At 42.5% G+C, this 18,123-nt stretch overlaps 2 protein-coding genes across 2 annotated transcripts in view; both read left to right on the forward strand.

Moving 5' to 3' along the window:
- cep350 (centrosomal protein 350) overlaps positions 1-5,382 on the forward strand; it is a 31,000-nt gene extending 25,618 nt beyond the window's left edge. Inside the window, exons 35-38 of the mRNA XM_053429714.1 lie at positions 385-897; positions 1,345-1,488; positions 1,664-1,786; positions 2,096-5,382. Coding sequence (XP_053285689.1) covers positions 385-897; positions 1,345-1,488; positions 1,664-1,786; positions 2,096-2,263 — 948 coding nt within the window. The 3' untranslated portion in view covers positions 2,264-5,382. The remainder of the gene's footprint in view (positions 1-384; positions 898-1,344; positions 1,489-1,663; positions 1,787-2,095) is intronic.
- Positions 5,383-6,144: 762 nt separating this feature from the next.
- qsox1 (quiescin Q6 sulfhydryl oxidase 1) overlaps positions 6,145-18,123 on the forward strand; it is a 29,806-nt gene continuing 17,827 nt past the window's right edge. The window contains exons 1-8 of the mRNA XM_053429747.1: positions 6,145-6,733; positions 9,594-9,694; positions 10,861-10,909; positions 11,197-11,296; positions 12,773-12,863; positions 13,135-13,280; positions 16,631-16,765; positions 16,839-16,968. Of these exons, the coding sequence (XP_053285722.1) occupies positions 6,454-6,733; positions 9,594-9,694; positions 10,861-10,909; positions 11,197-11,296; positions 12,773-12,863; positions 13,135-13,280; positions 16,631-16,765; positions 16,839-16,968 (1,032 nt within the window). The 5' untranslated portion in view covers positions 6,145-6,453. The remainder of the gene's footprint in view (positions 6,734-9,593; positions 9,695-10,860; positions 10,910-11,196; positions 11,297-12,772; positions 12,864-13,134; positions 13,281-16,630; positions 16,766-16,838; positions 16,969-18,123) is intronic.

Raw genomic sequence — 18,123 nt, forward strand, 5'->3', positions numbered from 1 at the left:
AATTACAGGCTGAATTTCCACTTTGACTTCTTCGGTGTTTTGTTTTTCGTTGTGTTTCGTCATTTCAATCTAAAATGTTAGATTGCGAGATAGTGCTGGTCTTTAATGTGATTGAACTGTGGTGTTCTGATAATCAAGTTACTAGCAAACAGTGGTTATTGATTTGACCTGGAGAACCCTCATGTTTTTGGGATGTGTGCAGCCAAAGTCCAACTGAGTCTGTTAACAGTCTTTAGCTCTTTGCTGAAAACCTTTTTGCGTCTGAAACATCAGTAACGAGAAACTCTTAAAGATGTAATGCTGAAGTTAAATATTCAAATGAATTGACATTTTTATTTTCTAAACTTGTTGCCCATCAAATGATGTTTCTATTTTTCTTCGCAGGAGAGTCCAGTGTTAGGGGCCAGTGGTCAAGAGGAGCTTGCCAAGCGACTAGCAGAGCTGGAACTGAGCCGTGAACTGCTGGAAGACCTTGGTGACGATGAGGACTGGTTTGATGAGGACTATGGCCTCAGCTCCCGCAGGGAACAGCAGAGGCTTAAACAGAGGCAGATAGAGGAAGAGGAAGAGCTCAGGCTAGGAGGCCTGGGGAGGTCTGGCTCATCCACTCCTATGGGTGGAGAAGGGCAGGTCAAGTCTCCACCTAGACCCGAGCTTCCTCTCCCTCTACCTCCCAAACTACCTGAGCAGCCGGCCATGGTGGTGCCCCACTCGGCTGCAGAAGTGGAGAAGATGGTCCACGCTGCCGCTCAGGAGATCTGGGAGAGCTGTGGCCTGGGGAGGGGGGGAGGAGTGACCCTTTCACAGCTGCCAAAGCCCAACCCTTCGCATGAGTATCTGGGTACAGAGGCGTGCTGCCAGGATCAGGAAGCCCTCTCCATCCGCAGCTACAAAAAGGTGAACAAAACGATGTGACAAAAACGACAAGACACACATCCTAGGTGGATTTTTATTGTAAAACTGAAATCCGAACAACAGAACAGGCAGACACCCAAGGCAGCTGGACCCGCACTTTATCTAAACGGGTCTACTGAGATTAAATGCCAGACAAGTTCCCATTATTCAGCGGATTCCTCTCGCATGAGCATCCAAATGTTTCCAAAAACGATACACAACAATTTGAGTTGCCTTTGGTTACAACTGTGAGACGTCCCTGTGCCCATCATACTGGAAAACATCCGACTCAGACGTTGCCTCAGTCCGCCTGATACTTTTCATTGAATTCAAATAGCCGTGCTGTTGAGCAGTAATCATTGCTGAGTCATCCTCGTCGCAATTTATTTTATATAAATTTGTTTTTTTTGTTTTAGCTCTATTATCTCATCGTTTTCTGTTGTTCCGCAGGGTGTGTATGACCTGACATGGGAGATCCTGCAGGAGATCCATGCGGACGATCCCAACGCTGATCAGCCTCAGTGGGTAAAGGCACGACGGGGGAAGGCCTCTTACCACAGAGTCAAGTCCCCAGGAGACATCACCAAACTCCAGGTACAGTGCTTCACTCTTTAATTAAGTTACTAGCAGTGTATTCAACTGTGTACAATTTGGGTTTTAAATATAAGGTTTTTTATTTACAGGTCTTTAAAGTCACCCAGATTCTATTGCATTCTGATGTCTCCTACACATGTGATGACCGACGTTGTTTTCTCACCTTGTTGAACAGGAATTCCTCGCAGCAGAGGTGCTGAAACTCTACGGTCTGGCCAAGGACCAGAGCCAGAAGACTGACTGGCAGAAGATGCTTAAATTTGGCAAAAAGAAACGGGACAGAGTCGATCACATACTGGTAGGTCCCAATATTACATGTCTGAGTTATTCCCTCCATCGAGGAGGTTGTTTTCACCCCTTTCACCCTGTTGGCAAGATTACACAAAGACAATTGAATGGATTTTCATGAAATTTGCTGGAACGATATTTAAAAGAGCAGCATTTTCATAGACTGTCCAACATCACCAAGACGGGGCATTAGATGTGGATGTTACAGGAGTTGATAACATAAGAGAAACTGTTATTTGACATTTTAGCCACTTTACTCACAGTGATATGAACTGATGTCAGTTAGTTGTGTGAGAGGTGACCCCTGTTTCTCTCTCAGGTCCAGGAACTCCACGAGGAGGAGGCCCAGTGGGTCAACTACGACGAGGACGAGCTGTTTGTCAAGATGCAGCTGGCAGACAGCATCTTCGACGCGTTGCTTAAAGACACCGCAAACACGCTGACACAAATTTGTGACACAAGGGCCAAACGAGATGACCCCTCTTGACGGCTTTCCTGCTTAGATTTTTCGAACTACAAACCTCTAGCTCAACCGCAGTTTATCCTCAGCCCTGTGAGCTCCAGCCAACCTGTCGCTGCTCGGTCTTCCACCAGCTGATGTGCCAACAGCAACCCTCAGATGCCTTCAATCCCAGCATTACCTCTCGGCTCAACTACTCCTACTTATTTCATCGACGTTAATTTGCTGAATTTGCTTCAGCTAACTGTCGTGGTTGTACAATTTGTTGTCACACACAAAATGCCTCCTGAGCGATCCTGGAACTTTTAACACCGTCTAGTCTCAGTTCTCCTGTTCTCATTTCTCACCTCCTGCACTGGTCATTTTGTAAATGCCAGTGGGAGAGTGAGCAGATTTTTTATAGAGTACAATGGACTGTGCCATTTGTTTGCATTTAAAGTCCATTAATGCTGCTAAGATGATTGTTCCACAGGGGACTAAAATATAAAACCTGGCAGGACAAAAGTAGGTTGTCTTTTTTTTAATCTTAAATATATATATTCCGATTCAAAAATGTAATAGAATCGCAGAAAAAGTATACAGTGTAGTCTGTCAGTGATTTGACTGTGACACATGATTGTTTTGACTTTGTAAACCAGCACATTCAATTTAACAGTGACGATGAGTTGAGCTGTCAACTTTAAGCTTTAATCTGGAGGGATTTACTCCCCTATTGGGTGAAGAGTGATGGGATTGCAGCCTTTTATACACAGCCCCCCATTTTAGGCGACTGTTAGCTTGCCTTAAAACAAAAATCTTTACAGGGACCTCTGGAACATAACTGACTGATTTAGACTGTAATGACTATTGAACTGTAATGACTGTGTGGACCTACAAAGCTGCTAGTTTGTTTCAACTGTATGTTGAGCTTCATTATCCTGCTGCGTTGCCTAATTTAGAGGGCCGATTTATAGGAAGAGTCAAGCCCTTCACCCAATAGGGAGATGTACTCTGTTAAAGCTGAGAGTCAGCACTTTGACTTCATAATTATTGTCGACTGTGTGTTGTAAAACAATGAAAGTGTCACTTACATTACAAAAATACTTTCAGACGGCACTGGGATGGAACATCACTGAGTTCAAATATATGAAATTTGTTTGCCTCTTTAGTTATATTATTTATTGTGTGGCAAATGTTACTCAGAGGAAACGCTCACAGAGAAAAGAACGTTGAAAATTGTAAATGATCTCGTCAACATATAGATACACAGATAATTTTAACATTGTGTAAAGACAATTTAATTAAACTGTAAAAGCACAAATGTGAATGTGAACGTGGCAATAACATTATGTCAAAGGTTTAAAAAGCGCTATTGATACCAGAAAATTAACATGGGGAAAATTGTTTTAATATTTAAAAGTTGTACTGTTGAGAACTAATTGAGATTGTTTGTATGATTTTGTGGCGTCCACACAACTGTCCATTTGGTCAACACAATCACTGTGTCCCACTTTTGTGTTACATTCTCCTCTTACAATATGTACCAGTGATAACAGATTGAAAACAAGTATAACTTATTGAATGATGTGTTTGTACAAACACACCACATACTCAAGACACACTTTGGTCTGTAAGTGGGACAAGACCGACTGGCAATTGGCTTGACCTGATAGATTTAGAATCAAAGCATAGGACGGTACTGAAATGCTGGATTTGAACCTTACTTCTTCTCCAGTCCTTTTTCTGTCTGGGACCTCAGATGACAGCTGTGGCTCTTTCCACCAACATTTACCCTGGAACTAGTTCCTGTAGCTGAACATTTTTTTTTACTCAACCCCAAAAACCACTTTATCGTGCAGCAGCAACGCTCTGATTGCTGACGTGAAACATTTGGTTTCACGGCGATCAACAAGTTGAGATCAGTCATCACCGTGTTGCCCAGAATTTTTTTATAAACGATCCTGCTCTTCCTACCGATTCTTCCGTTTCTGCCTTATGTCTCTGCATCAAAGCGTAGTGTAGTAGAGGAGGTTGTTTTTATACCTTCTCATTTCCCTGTGCCTGAGGAGATGTCTGTAAGACAAACACAAATAACAGACTCGCTCTAAAGGTCACCTGCTTCTTCTTCCTGTCACTCTCCACCTCTGTGCATATAGACACAGTTGAGTCATCGTATTGATAACGGTATCCGGACCTAGTTTGTGGACAGTCCACGGACATGGAGCAGCTCCAGGCCCTGGGCTGCTCAGAGTGAGTCACTGAGCTGATGAGACTGAGCACGTAGGACTTTATCTCAGGGCTTTTTCTGGCCCTCGCTGTCAGCGCTGCTTTGTTCCAACCAACTGTACAAACTCACTGTGGCGTGTGTGTGATGGAGCGTCATCCTCCTCACCGACTGTTTGGAGCTAAAGTGACCTTAAACTGAGTACTCCATGTTATTTTTTTTCTATTCTACTGTCAGTGTTTTAACAGTTGCTAATGTGTTTGTTCAAACTGTAAATATTCTAATGTAGAAAAAGACCAAAAAACATTTGGATACTGATGGTCCACGATATACGACTTGTACGTTTGGTCTGTAGGCAGATGTAAATGTGATGCTGACTCCATTAGTACCTTTAGGAAACATTTTCTACAAACCCCTCTAGGATTGTCCTCTTGAATTGATTGTATGTGCGAGGAAGTGAAGTTCTCCTCTGTAACTATGCAGTACTTGGTCTTATGCATTGTTTTATATGTATGTATCCACAACTCCTGCTGTTAGTCTCTAAGTTCAAATGCATTCTCGAGAAGCTTTAAGCCGTTTGCTTTAGGACAGAGTTTTAGATAAAGTGTGTGGTCTGATCCTGATAACCCAATTAAACTAGGCTGAAAATATTTGATTATCAAATGAACGCAGTCCGGCAAGACTTCCCTTCTTCGTCTAATGAAATGTTTATGAATATTTATAATAATGTGCTGTGAGTGTGCGGTAAGTGCACTTGAAGGCTTGTACAATTCTTTTATGGTTGTAAATATACTGTCTTTCCAATCTGACCCGCTGTAACTGTAACCCGAACGATTGTTGTATAATAAACACTGTTTACTTTGCAAATATGTACATAGTATATATTTGTTAACAAAAACGAACTTTGAATTTGTAAATAAAGCTTTGGCTGTTTCTAAAGGAATCTGCTCTCTGCGCGTGTTGTCATTCCGGTGTTGACAAAAGCCTCTCCTCACACTGATGTTTATATAATCAGATGTTTAGGTCTGTCAGTGGGTTTCTACACAAATGCAGCAGCAGGATGATGTGTGTTTGAGTTGTGGGTGTAAAACTGACACATTGTCACGTCACAACACAATACCAAAAGATAAAGAAAACAGTTTTACAAAGTCAAAACGCATGATGGGAGAACAGAGCTGTAGCCACTGCACCACCAAGGAGCCGAGGACACATGTTATATTACGTGGGTTCTAGACGAATTACAATCTAAACATGGGGATATTAAGGCTCTAAGATCAAAATATCTAGGATTTTGGCCATTTTAGAAAAAGATGATTAAATAACAATCCACCTCAATGTAGAGAGGGTAACTTTTATATTCTTTTGGTGGCCAGTCTAAAAGTGACTTAATTTAATTGACTTAATTCATTTAACTGCAATTATTTGACTTAATTCAATGCAAAAAGGACAAATTGTTATTATTTGTATTATTTATTTTGTGTGTGTGTGTGTGTGTGTGTGTGTGTGTGTAGAAAGAAAATTAAACCAAACTTTTTGTAGTTTATGGAATTTCTTTGGAACGGAAACAAGAACACTGAGCTGTCCATTTTAGTTTCTATTTTCATTATGTAGAAGTTTGAGGAAGTTATGTACCATCAGTAACTTCCTGTCTGAGAGCCGTGGAGGTATACAAATAGAAACGTACTTTCTGTTCTTCTCCAGTCACTTGAAACCATCATCCTCACTTCATCAGGTCTACGGAGTGTTTACCAGAAGGGTTCGTGTGGATGGAGCTGGTGACTGAACCTGGCTGTGGGTGTTTCTTTTAGTCTGGAGGAACTCTGGTCATCAGTAGTGGGAGGACCCAGGCAGCAGGAGGAGGAGGAGGAGGAGGAGGAGGAGGAGGGAGAAGTTGTGTGAAGTTTAGTGACAGTGAAGCGGAAACTTGCCGAGTTCAGACCCGCGGGTTAAACACCAGCTCCTCCACCACCTCCACCTCCAGCGGCGGCAGCAGCAGCTCGGACTTGGGGGGAAGATGGCGCGGAGCTGCGGCCGTGCCACGTCTCGGTTTCCTCTGCGTCCCAGAGAAGCGGCCACACTCGCCGCCTGGTTCTGCGTGTGTCTCCTCGCACCTCGGGCTGCGGAGGCCGGGCTGTACACCTCCTCCGACCAGATCATCCTGTTGACTCCGGAGAATGTGGAGGCGGTGCTGGTGAACTCCACCGCTGCCACGGTGGTGGAGTTCTACGCGTCGTGGTGCGGCCACTGCAGGATGTTCTCTCCGGTGTACAGAGGGCTGGCCATTGACATTAAAGGTTGGTGTGTGGGCCTCCTGCTGCAAGTAGCCAATCATAACTAGTATTCATATAGTTTCTGTATAGGTTGTAAAGATTTGTACTATATGCACTCGTATCCGTTTACAAGCCATAACAAGTCTCACACTCATCTGTAGTTGTCATGTCGGGCTGAGGCATACACTTAATAATCCAAATTTGTAAAATGCTTTGAGTTTAAAAAAAACACAACCTTCACTACAAGACTGAATATCAGTATTAAAATATGAAAAGAAACAATAATCTGACATTTATCGACTGATTTGATCTTGATATCATTTTGCCCATTATTTTATAAATGTATCGTCCAGCTCCACTGTAATGTTACTGTCGGTGGAGGTCAAAGTATCAACTTACTATACCTCACTGAAGTATTATTGTCAAAATGTACTTGTAGTGCAGTAAAAAGTCCCCCGTCAGTGTTTACGACGTTAAATGGTGTTTTTTTCGATTAATATTACTGCTGCATTCATTTTCTAGAGGGTGTTACATTCTAGTACTGTTGGTATTCAAGGTTGGGCTCATTTGAACCACTTTACATACTGTGGGCTAGTTTAATGCATCATATTATGAATGATCATCGAAGGCCTGCAGAGTGGCTTTGCTGCGAGAACCACCTTTCTCTAAGAAGTCAACTTTTCAAGAGTCAATCGAAGAGTCTTTTTTAAAGAGCAGATTCACATTGAGAAGGGTGGAGAACACTTTAACACTTAAAGTCACATTCACCATCATCAAATTTGGGGATACAGGATTTTCACTGCAGGGAGGGTATTCAAATTTTAAGATTAATATAGTGGAGGGAAAACTGCAAGATTGTAATCTTTGATAAAGTAGAGTAGAAGTATAAAATTGCTTCAGATACAACTACTCAAGTTAAGTACAAGCACATCAAATTTGTATTTAAGTACGCTTCTTGAGTTATTGTCCTCTACTGGGTACTGCTAAGTTACACCTCCCTGATGTTTTCATCACGTGCATGTAAACAGTGAGCGAGCTGTTGCTTGTGTCTGTTAATCAGAGCATGTGATCTAATGAGTGTGTTTTTATTCTTCTCGACACCGTCGGTTCAAAAACTCCCCATCGCGTCCTCTTGAGTTCGGTTTCTGGAGCTCGTGCACCGAGAGAAACATCACATCGCAGTGAGAATCAATATAATTAGGATGAGAGTCAGCGGCAAAGAGTCTGGTGATGGCAGAGGGCCTGACACAGTCATGGGGTATTTCGGTCTCACACACAGTCAACAATGGTAACTTGGCAGGCGATGGAAATGCCTTGGAGCTGGGAGAGAGATCCTGCTGACGTGTTATGGGAGAAATGAGGTAAAGGTGCTCAAGTCAACCGTGAACCTGTGGGAGTGTATCAGCAACAGGTACTTCCTGATGGGACATGAATTCATAGGCCTGTCAGAGATGCAAATCTGAAAACACAACATCAACTTCTAATGAAAAAACCTGCTATAGACGAGGCTTATTGCTGATTGGATTGACCCACTGTTCGTCTTTTAACAGGATGCTGGAATTTTTTTTTTTGTGATTTTGGTATTGTGTCCTCCTATTTGCAATTGTTGGGTTTTCCTATTTGCACTTCAGGGCCACCATACCTCAACAATCAAAACACAGTTCATTCAATGTACAGCATGCATGTCTTTAGCAAGGCATCTAATGTCAGATGGTAGCTATGATGATACTATTCACAGCTGGTTTTCCACGTCAGTCTTGAATGAGTTTTTGCAAGAGTGAGTTTTGAAGCTTCCCCCCCCCCCCACACACACACACACACACATGAGGAGCATTACTCAGCGTCATTCCAACATTGATTCCACTCCTCTGCTCTTTTTCAATCACTCAAATGAACATGCAAAATGAACTTAGCGCAAACCCAGAAGTTCGTGAATACACGCACTGGGGAAAGTTTTTACCGACAGTCGCAAGACTCAGTTGGTTAGAGGTAACAAATGTCGGTTTCGATACATTTTCAATTAATTGCCCAGTCCTACCTCAGTGATGTGTCCTCAGAAGAGAAACATCCTCCGGACGTACTGTACACACAGGTTATAGATCTTGAGCAGAGCGAGGTTGTTGTGTGGAGCTTTGATCACTTTGTTGTTGCAGATCTGTGATTTTGTGTTGCAGGTTGTCAGGAACATCAGCTGATCAACAGTTACCAGCTTAACAAACATGTTCTTTTCCTTTTGTTTGCTTAACGTCCTGAAACCTTTCACCAAATGAGTGAAAATCGGACTCTCTTTGCAAACTCGCCAAACTGTTCACGTATCAAGCCTCTGAACTGGCAGAGTAGGAACAATGCACCGTTTGACTTTGTCCGGTTGCACCAGTTCTGTATCAGCAACAAAGCTCCTTCACAAATTCTCCCTCTGATTGAAGTTTTAGCTTCTTAGCTATTAGCTATTAGCTATTAGCCCTCTAAAGCTTTTTCTTGACCACAAACAAAAGAGACCTAACTCTTTCCAACTCATCTAGTTTGCTATATTTCAAGCTGCAGACTTGCTTGCTATTGGGTTCTTTCATTTCTGCCAGCACTTCCCCACAAATGAACCACACTGTTGCTTTGTACAAAAAATATTCTCCATTGCTCTGGTAATATCTGCGTCTTGATGGTTTCCATGATGCTTATCAGCGATGAAACGTAGATAAAGACTTGACAGGTCAGAACCAACTAACCAGAGAGGACGTCTTGTCTATCAATTTATGTTTTCTTTTTTTATCGGAGAAATAAAAATCTATTGAGAGTGTTTGTATGAATGAGTTGTCTCACAGGTCATATATGGCCTGGAGGCCGGAGCAGACTAAACATTTCTCTTCATTTGATGTCTTTTCTTCAGAGTGGAAGCCAGCGGTGGACCTGGCAGCGATAGACTGCGCTGAAGCTGTGAACAGGAAGGTCTGCATCGACTACGGCATCTCAGGGTATCCGACCATCAAGGTAACAGTGAGCTGTCTGCTAAGGCTCATCTTTATCGGCATGGTTGCATTAATGTGAAGGCTCAATTTCATGCTATACAATATTAGATCAATTTACACATCTCATTGCTTGACTGAATGTTTTCCTACCACTGTTACTGTATGATACACCATACATTTTCTGAATTGGTCACAAAAACGTTATGCTTGGGAGCATGTAATTTACATTTTACATTACATTTATTTTCAAAACTTGACAGTTAAATAATCTTAAATAATAAATATTCGTCTAGTTTCAGCCTCTCACGAGCAAGGCTTTGCTACTCTTCTCTGTTTTAAAACATTTAAATTGAACGTCTTTTATACAAACAGGCCATTAAACATTTTAATTAATTTTGCAGGGATGATTTCCATTGATTAGATTCCACAGGGACCATGTATGAGATCAAGGTAGATATAGAAATGTGATCTTCATATTTGAAGACGTATTTCATTTCTTTGTCATGTTTGGTTATTAAGTTATAAAGAAGTGTTATAAAGAAGCAGACGCTGTGTTTTCGCTTCCGAGATGAAATAATGAGTTGTTAAATTATAATTTGCTGCTCAGATTGTTCGTCTCAGGTCATGGTATGCATTTGTCTGTCAGTAGGTGGCAGTAATAATCTGAACTGAGTCAACTAGGCATTACTCTGCTTGTGTTAGTAGTTTTCTGTGAGTGTATTTATTTTATGTAAATCATTGTAGAAGCTCTGGAGGACAATATGACTGTAGATACTATCATGTGTCCCAAGTGAGTAGAGTTGACCTTTGCCTGATCTGCAGCTACTCTGCAGAAAAGCCCCAGTTTCCAACATCTGTGTTTCTGTCTTATCTGATTCGTCAGCGGCAGTGTGTGCTCAGGCCTCTCATTTCTCATTTCTGCTTCCGCTCTCTGCTGTCGAGCGAGAGCGACAGAAACAAAGATCTCATTCTGTTTGAACCCACAGCCGAGCGCTAACATCTGCAAATCATTTCAACCAGGAAGGACTGGGAGGTCAAGGCGGGCAGAGAGGAGCGCTGCCCCGCCACCACCAAACATTACACATCACTTTACTCCCCTCGTGGTTGTGTGAGGCCCGTCTGAGCTGATCCCTCTCTCTCTTTCTCTATCTCTCTGACTTAAACCCTCTCTCTTCTTGCATTTCACAGTTCTTCCATGCCTACACCAAGGCTGACTCCAATGGCCTGCCTTTCAAAGGTACACACAAGCAGACTCCACCTTAAACTGTCCTCCCATGGCGGACGTGCAGTTTCAGCAGCAGGCGTCCCGTCAGATTAGGAACATGCACACCGATCATTTTCCTATCAGACATGTAGGAAATCATTCAAACTGACTTGGTTCAGCTCAGGCATGTGACTGTGCACCGTTCATTTCATACTTACCTAATGTTCTGAGAGTAGATTGTTTACATACCGATGCAGTCATGCATGTATGTCAGCCAACATAGGAACAATCAGTGAACTGTGTTGCCCTTTGACCTCCAGGGTTTATTCGCGATGTTCGAGGTCTCCGTCACAAGATCATCGACAAACTAGAAGCCCACGTGCCCTGGCCCCCCGCCTGCCCCCCGCTGGAGCCCACCAGGTACAGATACACAAACGTGTTCAGTTAGGTTCTATAAAGTGACAGGATGTTGAAGGTTTACATTTTGTCCAGTCATTATACATATTTAGCCCTGTTATCAAATCAATGACATTAACCTGTAACTAGTGCAGTGTCTGTTCTAAACCTGCCTGTTTGGAATGAGCTGTTTCTTTGTCCAGTGTTAATGCTCCGCAACTTCTTCACAATTTGTCCTCGTCACTAGTGAGTCCTCCTCAAACAGTTTTACAATATACTGTCACTTTTCATTGTCTGTGTGCTTGGACGTTGTGAACAGAGCTTTTTATAAACAGTCTATGGGGAAGAGTGAAGCCAGAAAACTTGTTCATCCTGCCTGGTTTATCTGCAATGAAGAATTTATACTCAATGTCTTTTATAAAGTGAAACAGAATCTTCTTTGTTATTGTTCACGTGTGTGCTTTATATATAAGTTTGCATGTTAAACTTGTAGAACTTGTTGACCATTTCCAAGGTGTGTTAAGCAATCCACACATTCTTCAGACACAAGTTCGCAACTTTTCAAAATAAAAGCTCTGGAATTCAGCTTGATATTTGAATGATTGCAGCAACAAGACGAGCATTGTGCTTCTATTTTGAAGACAAATTGTTAAAGAATGTTGTTGCCATGACAGAGGTCAGTACCCATATATGTCCAATTTGGTGAAATAATTTTTTTTTCTAAATGATCTGGTCACGTTTTTAAAGACAGTGTGTCCCGTTGTGCCTTTTGTTGTTTGTCTAATGACATAGAAGGTTTTTTTTTTTTTTTTTTATTTACCATCTGAATAACCAGTAAACCTGAAGATTTAATCAATGATTGGTCTGTTTATTCAATGAATTCAAGTATATTAGTTGGAAGCTGTGAGGTTCCTGACGGACCAACATGTTTCCACTAGCAAGAATCTTGTTGGCTCATAACTCAGCTCGGCTCACATACATAACCACACACATGCATGATAGCTGCAGTTTATCATCATGATGGTGTAGCAGGAAGAGGAAGTCGTGAGTCAAGTTTATTTCTCCTTTTAGATTTAAAGGGGAAGTTCCATTGCTACTTTCAGATTCAACTTTCTCCCGTTCCTTTTCTTGTTCTTATGATGAAAATAATGGAAATGAGGTTCCCAGAAGAAAAAACAAATCCAAAAGTACAGTTACATGAAAACAGATCTCTCACTGGAAAACATCTTAGCTGGAATTTTAGTTTGGGGATTGAGGAAAGAGCCACATTGACTCATATATCAGAAAGAGGCTCATACTAAGGAAGTTGTTCAATTCAATTTCAGCATGTGCTTTTTTAAGATAAAGTACGTCCATTCAATTCTGTAGTTAGTTCATTCTTCCTTTGGATCTCTATTAGATCAATATTTAATCCCTTTAAGCTTTACTGGTGATGAACTGAACTCCAGTTACAGTACAAATGATGTGTCTTACATGGTTTGTCTGCTCCTCTCTCTGCAGCGAAGCCGAGCTCGACAGCTTCTTTGAGACAAACAATGTTCAACACCTGGCCCTGATCTTTGAAGAGGCCAGCTCCTACATCGGCCGAGAGGTAACAGCTTGTGTGTTCATCAGCCCGAGCTGTGTGGGTCTCTAGGATATCAAATCCTTTTCGGGCAGGAGGAGAAATGTGCTTTGAAAACAGCTAAATAAAGCTAACCAGTCCACTTTAGATCCACAAGTAACTGGACCAGTTACCTGGTAAAGTTATCCACAGGGAGAGAAAAGCTTAACTATACAAATACTAATATACTATAATACACAACAGAGAATCTCAGTTTGTTTAAATGTGTGTGCGTGTGTGTGTGTGTCTGTGTCTTCAGCTTACCCTGGACCTGTTGCAGTTTGACAACATTGCCGTGCGGAGGGTCCTGAGCACCGAGGAAGCACTGGTGACCAAACTGGGAGTGACTGAGTTCCCATCGTGTTTCCTCTATTATCCTGGAGGCAACTTCAGCCGACTCAAAGTGTGAGTAGCTGCAGCGTTTGTGTTTTAATCCTCAACTGAAAAATACATGCTTTACATTTTCATGCCGACCACAGTAACCTCTAAAAAATGTATAAGAAGTATAAAACGGCGAAACAATTTTCAATTAGATGTTCTCATATATAGATTTATGATCATAGTATGAAAAACATTACACATTTATTATACATGTATACATTTTTTTACCTAAAGTTAGTGTCTAGTAGGTTTGTGTTTGAATTGCCTGTATAGAATTTGAACTTGCCCAGTGTTTCCGTTGCTCTTTTTACATTGAACTACTAATGAAGGCAACATGAGAATGAAGTCAGCACTGGTGGAGACTCACTGCCTGAAGCTTTTTGTATGGTTTGCTTGCTCTGAAGAAGACAAACCTACTATGTAAACACACAAATGGAGGCGTAACCAAAGACAAACGGTATGATCACCCTCAGGATGTGCGTCATCTTCACTTTACATTCTCAGCTATTGCCTATTGGTGTCTGTGGTGTACATGAAAGTTCATTGTTACAAATGGGGGGGGGGGAACTGTGATTGGTCCCATACACATGCACGACATTCAAATGGGGGGAAATTTGATCTCTGCATTTTTTCCCATCTGGTGATCACAGGAGGACACACAGAGCAGTGGGCAGCCATGCACAGCACCCGGGGAGCAAGGTGCCTTGCTCAGGAGCACTTAGACAGTAGGGGTGGGGTAGGCACTTAGACAGTGGGGAACAGATGTGTTGTCCGTCCAGGTATGTTTTTGTGTTGTCACTCCGTGGAGTCGAACCAGAGACCAGCGTTGGATTCTCTGCCCATAGTCCAACTTTCTGCCACTAGTCCACCGCCTGCTGTTAACACACAATTGTTCAGTTTTCCAGCAGTGCCACATGCTGCTTTCGTAAATTCTACAAAAAAACATATGTACGACTTTATTATTAACCTAAAGGCACATGTTGCAAGTCTAGCAAACAAAATGTATCCATTCTAATGGGAAACATGTAGAATAGAGACTAGTACGATTTCAAACAGGTCACAATATAAGACAATATAATATCAAAGTTTCTGCTATTGCCAGCACTAGCATCAACAGCTGTATTGACTAAGAGGTAAGTATGCACCCGCAAGGCAGCGCTTCTTCTAGATTATATAAAGATGGACGACGCGTCTACACTTCCTCCCACTATTAACAAATGAAGCCAAAATATGCCAGTGCCATCTTGGGCATCGGGAGTCTTCACCTTTCAAGAGCTGTCATGATGCCCATATTTATATACAGGATATCTTGGGCTCAAAGGAGACTGGACGCTTCAGAGACTGACTATCGCAAACTGGTATTGTGAGACAGGACGGGACATGGCTAGCTGGTTAGCCTGCTCATTTGAGTAGAAGAGGAGGAGTGATCGAAACAGAAGCAAAACCAGATTTGACACTAGGGCTCCTCTCCACCGACAGCTGTTGGCGTAGGAAAGGTTTGACGCTAGACAACCAAAATTTCAGTTGAATTGAAACTGATGCTAAAGTTGCTCATAGGATCTTTTAATAAATCGGAGGAACTAACACCTTTAAAAGCAAATGGGCGGAGGTGTGAGGCCGGGGAACAGCGGTAAGGTTTATTCTGTATTTGTATTTTGTTCCGTACCAGTTACCCTTGAATATAAATTCTGTTTAGCTCGATGTGAAACGTACAAACACCAAAGTTTACTCCCTTTCTCTCTCTATTGTTCCACGTGCAACAAATTTGCTTTCTCCTCAAAAGCGCCTTGGTGTGTGCTCATTATCTGAACCCTATTCATGAGAATACTTTTAAACATCTGGCCTCTTAATGGGATCAGAGCATCAAAATCACTCCCATTATTCACCATCATAAAGCGGCGCTGATCATTCCTCACCCTGCAAATTCATCTGCTGTTTCTGCCTCTTTGTTTGGCCGTTTCAATAACTTGGCATGCAAAGAGGACTCTTTTTAGTTGACAAATGCAAAAAGGAAATGATTTATTGCCGATTTATTTATTCACCCTCCATCTCTCCCCTTCCAACCCCCCTCATCTCCATCACTGTACAGAGGGGAGGTTTTTTAATTTCTTGCATGAAAACAATGCCATTGCTTTCCTGGCTTCACCTGCCAAACAAGCCCCAGCCGCACACGGCGACAGATGGCCTCCCATCATCACTGAATGTCTGATTGGTCCTGGGAGAGCGTGTGCAGCGCGTGTCTGCGTATGAGTGTGTGTCTGTGAGTGTGTGTGTGTGTGTGTGTGTGTGTGAGAGAGAGAGGGGGGGGGGGAGAGAGAGAGAGAGAGCGTGCAGGGGCGTCTCACATCCGTCATGCATGTAATGTGTACTGGTCCCAGGTGAATGCATTCCCTCCCAGCCCACCCTGACGCCTGCCTGCCCGACAGCCCTGGGGGACTGCTGGATGAATGGTTCTCCCCTCACATCTGTACACTCCCACCAGACACGCAGGTGTAATTGAGTCCCGGGCTGGTGTGAGTGAGCGCGGGCCCGGAGTATCCATCCTCCTTATTACCATCCTGTTGCAGTTTTACGATGCTCTCTCGCCCTTACTCTCTCTCGCGGCGTGCGTGACAAGGGGAGAAAGCAATGAGAGGAGGATGTGAGGGCTGGAGAGAGAATGCAAGGGAGAGGTAGAGAGCGGGGGTGGCAGGGAGAGAGAGAAAGCATTATTGGCCTTGGTTCCAGTTGCAGGGTTATCACATGGCTAAACTAAATGACCAGCTCTCTCTCTCTCTCTCTCTCTCTCTCTCTCTCTCTCTCTCTCTCTCTCTCTCTCTCTCTCTCTCTCTCTCTCTCTCTCTCTCTCTCTCTCTCTCTCTCTCTCGCTACCTTGGCACCATCTGCTCGGTATTCAAAATGCAATCCCATAAGTGTGTTAAATATATGGCCACAAAAAATACAGGTCATAAAATATTTTCCATGACAGGCGACAGCTGAAACAAAAGATTGAAAAATAAGAAAATAGTGCGTTTGGTTTAGGTTCCCCGCAGGAGACACGTTCTGAGCCCAAAGCTGTTCAAACGTAGTTACCTGCACACTATATTGTCACGTGTTTGGACATCTGAACATTACACTTACAGGTAATTGTATAGACAATACAGGATGAGAGCTCTTGGGTCGTCAACACTCCTATGACTTCTCTTCTGGGAAGGTTTTTGTGTAATTTTGGAATTTGGCTCAAGCTACTTTCGGTCGCTGATGTCAGGCACTGTCCTACAGATGTTCGATGGGGTTAAGGTCGGGGGAGGTTTTCTCATCTCTCAGTGGAAACAGGAAAGGTTTCAAATAATAAAAAGCAAAGGGTCAGTCTCACCTGTGCTTCTCTCTCACAGCAAGGAAGAGGCTCGTACTTTCTACTCTTACGCCCTCCAGAGGCTGCCGGGGGTGGTGCGGTCAGGAAAGCCTCCACCAGTCGCCACAGATGTCCTCAGCAACAGCACAGAGGATCCCTGGAGACCATTCAACAGGTATGATCTTTGTCAGCTTTTCTTATTGTGTATATATTAATATATATTTAAATGAGTGTGATTGTCTGTCCAGTTCCAGGGTGTACATGTTGGACCTGGAGTCGACGCTGCACTACTCCCTACGTGTGGAGGTGGCAGCTCACACCATCATTCAAGGAGAAACCCTGATTTCTCTCAAGAAGTATGTTGCTGTCTTGGCTAAGGTAAAGTTCCCAGTGAGATTACTGCACACACACAAACACTACACAATCACATGGTGCACAAGTCATTGTTTTAGTTATAGGTTAATCAGGGACTCTAGTTGAGCGTAGGTGTTAATAGAATAAGAATGACTCAGCATGACTCCCAAAAAAGGATAAGCTGTATAAATAATGACATGGGTGGATTGTTAACCCTACCCCAATTATAAATATTAAAACAGGAGAACATTTAAAGGTAGAATGGCACTGATGCCACCATTCCATCCACCCCCCGCCCACACGCTTCGCACAGATGCATTCGTATCATTTCTGTAAATACTGCCAATCCCAAAACACCCGTCCCCCCCCCCCCCCCCCCGGATCTTCCCTCCCCAATTTCTCCTTTCTTTTTCCATCCTCTTTTCAATATCACTCTCTCTTACTTGTTTACTAATTTCTACTTCGCCCTTTTGGATTCCATTTTTGTACAATTCCTTTTATTTTATCTGAATTTAAATATCAGCATGAACAATCAATTATATTCTTATTTGTAGGAATTCTGGAACATCATTATCATGAGCAGTGTATTCACATTCATTCCCCCATTTTAATTATTAATGCTTGTTATTAGAAACATTATCTGTCTCACCAAAGGATTTTGTTAACTAGAACTCAGTAGAGCGCATACCTCCGCCAAGGCCCAGCAGGCCCATTAAATTTAAATTTCACACACTCATAAATATTACTTACCTAAATGGTAAGTAATATTGGATCTTGATGATTTATTTCATCAAGATCCAATAATTATTCACTGAAAACACTTTGAAAATGTAAACAAATCTTCCAATGTTAAGGAAAGTATAACAATTCCTGGATCCACCCCCCTGATCTGGATGTGCACAAAAAATGTGATGGATTGCTGCCTGGTCCATACTCTATCCTTCCACCAGTTTTGTGTAAATACGCTTAGTTGTTTTTTGTGTGATCTTGCTACAAACATAAAAACCAACCAGTAAAAAATGTAAGCTTTACAATTGTGTAGCCTTGAAGTGTTAATGTGTTAAATTTGGAAGCTTCCAGGACATCGTGGAGGACATTCACGGCCAACAGAAAAAATGTAGTTACAGCAGGTCACCACCGGGTGGAGAGTGAGACAAAGGAATACTTGTTCACTGTAGA

This window comes from Pleuronectes platessa, chromosome 9 (assembly GCF_947347685.1).
Source record: "Pleuronectes platessa chromosome 9, fPlePla1.1, whole genome shotgun sequence".
NCBI lineage: Eukaryota > Metazoa > Chordata > Actinopteri > Pleuronectiformes > Pleuronectidae > Pleuronectes > Pleuronectes platessa.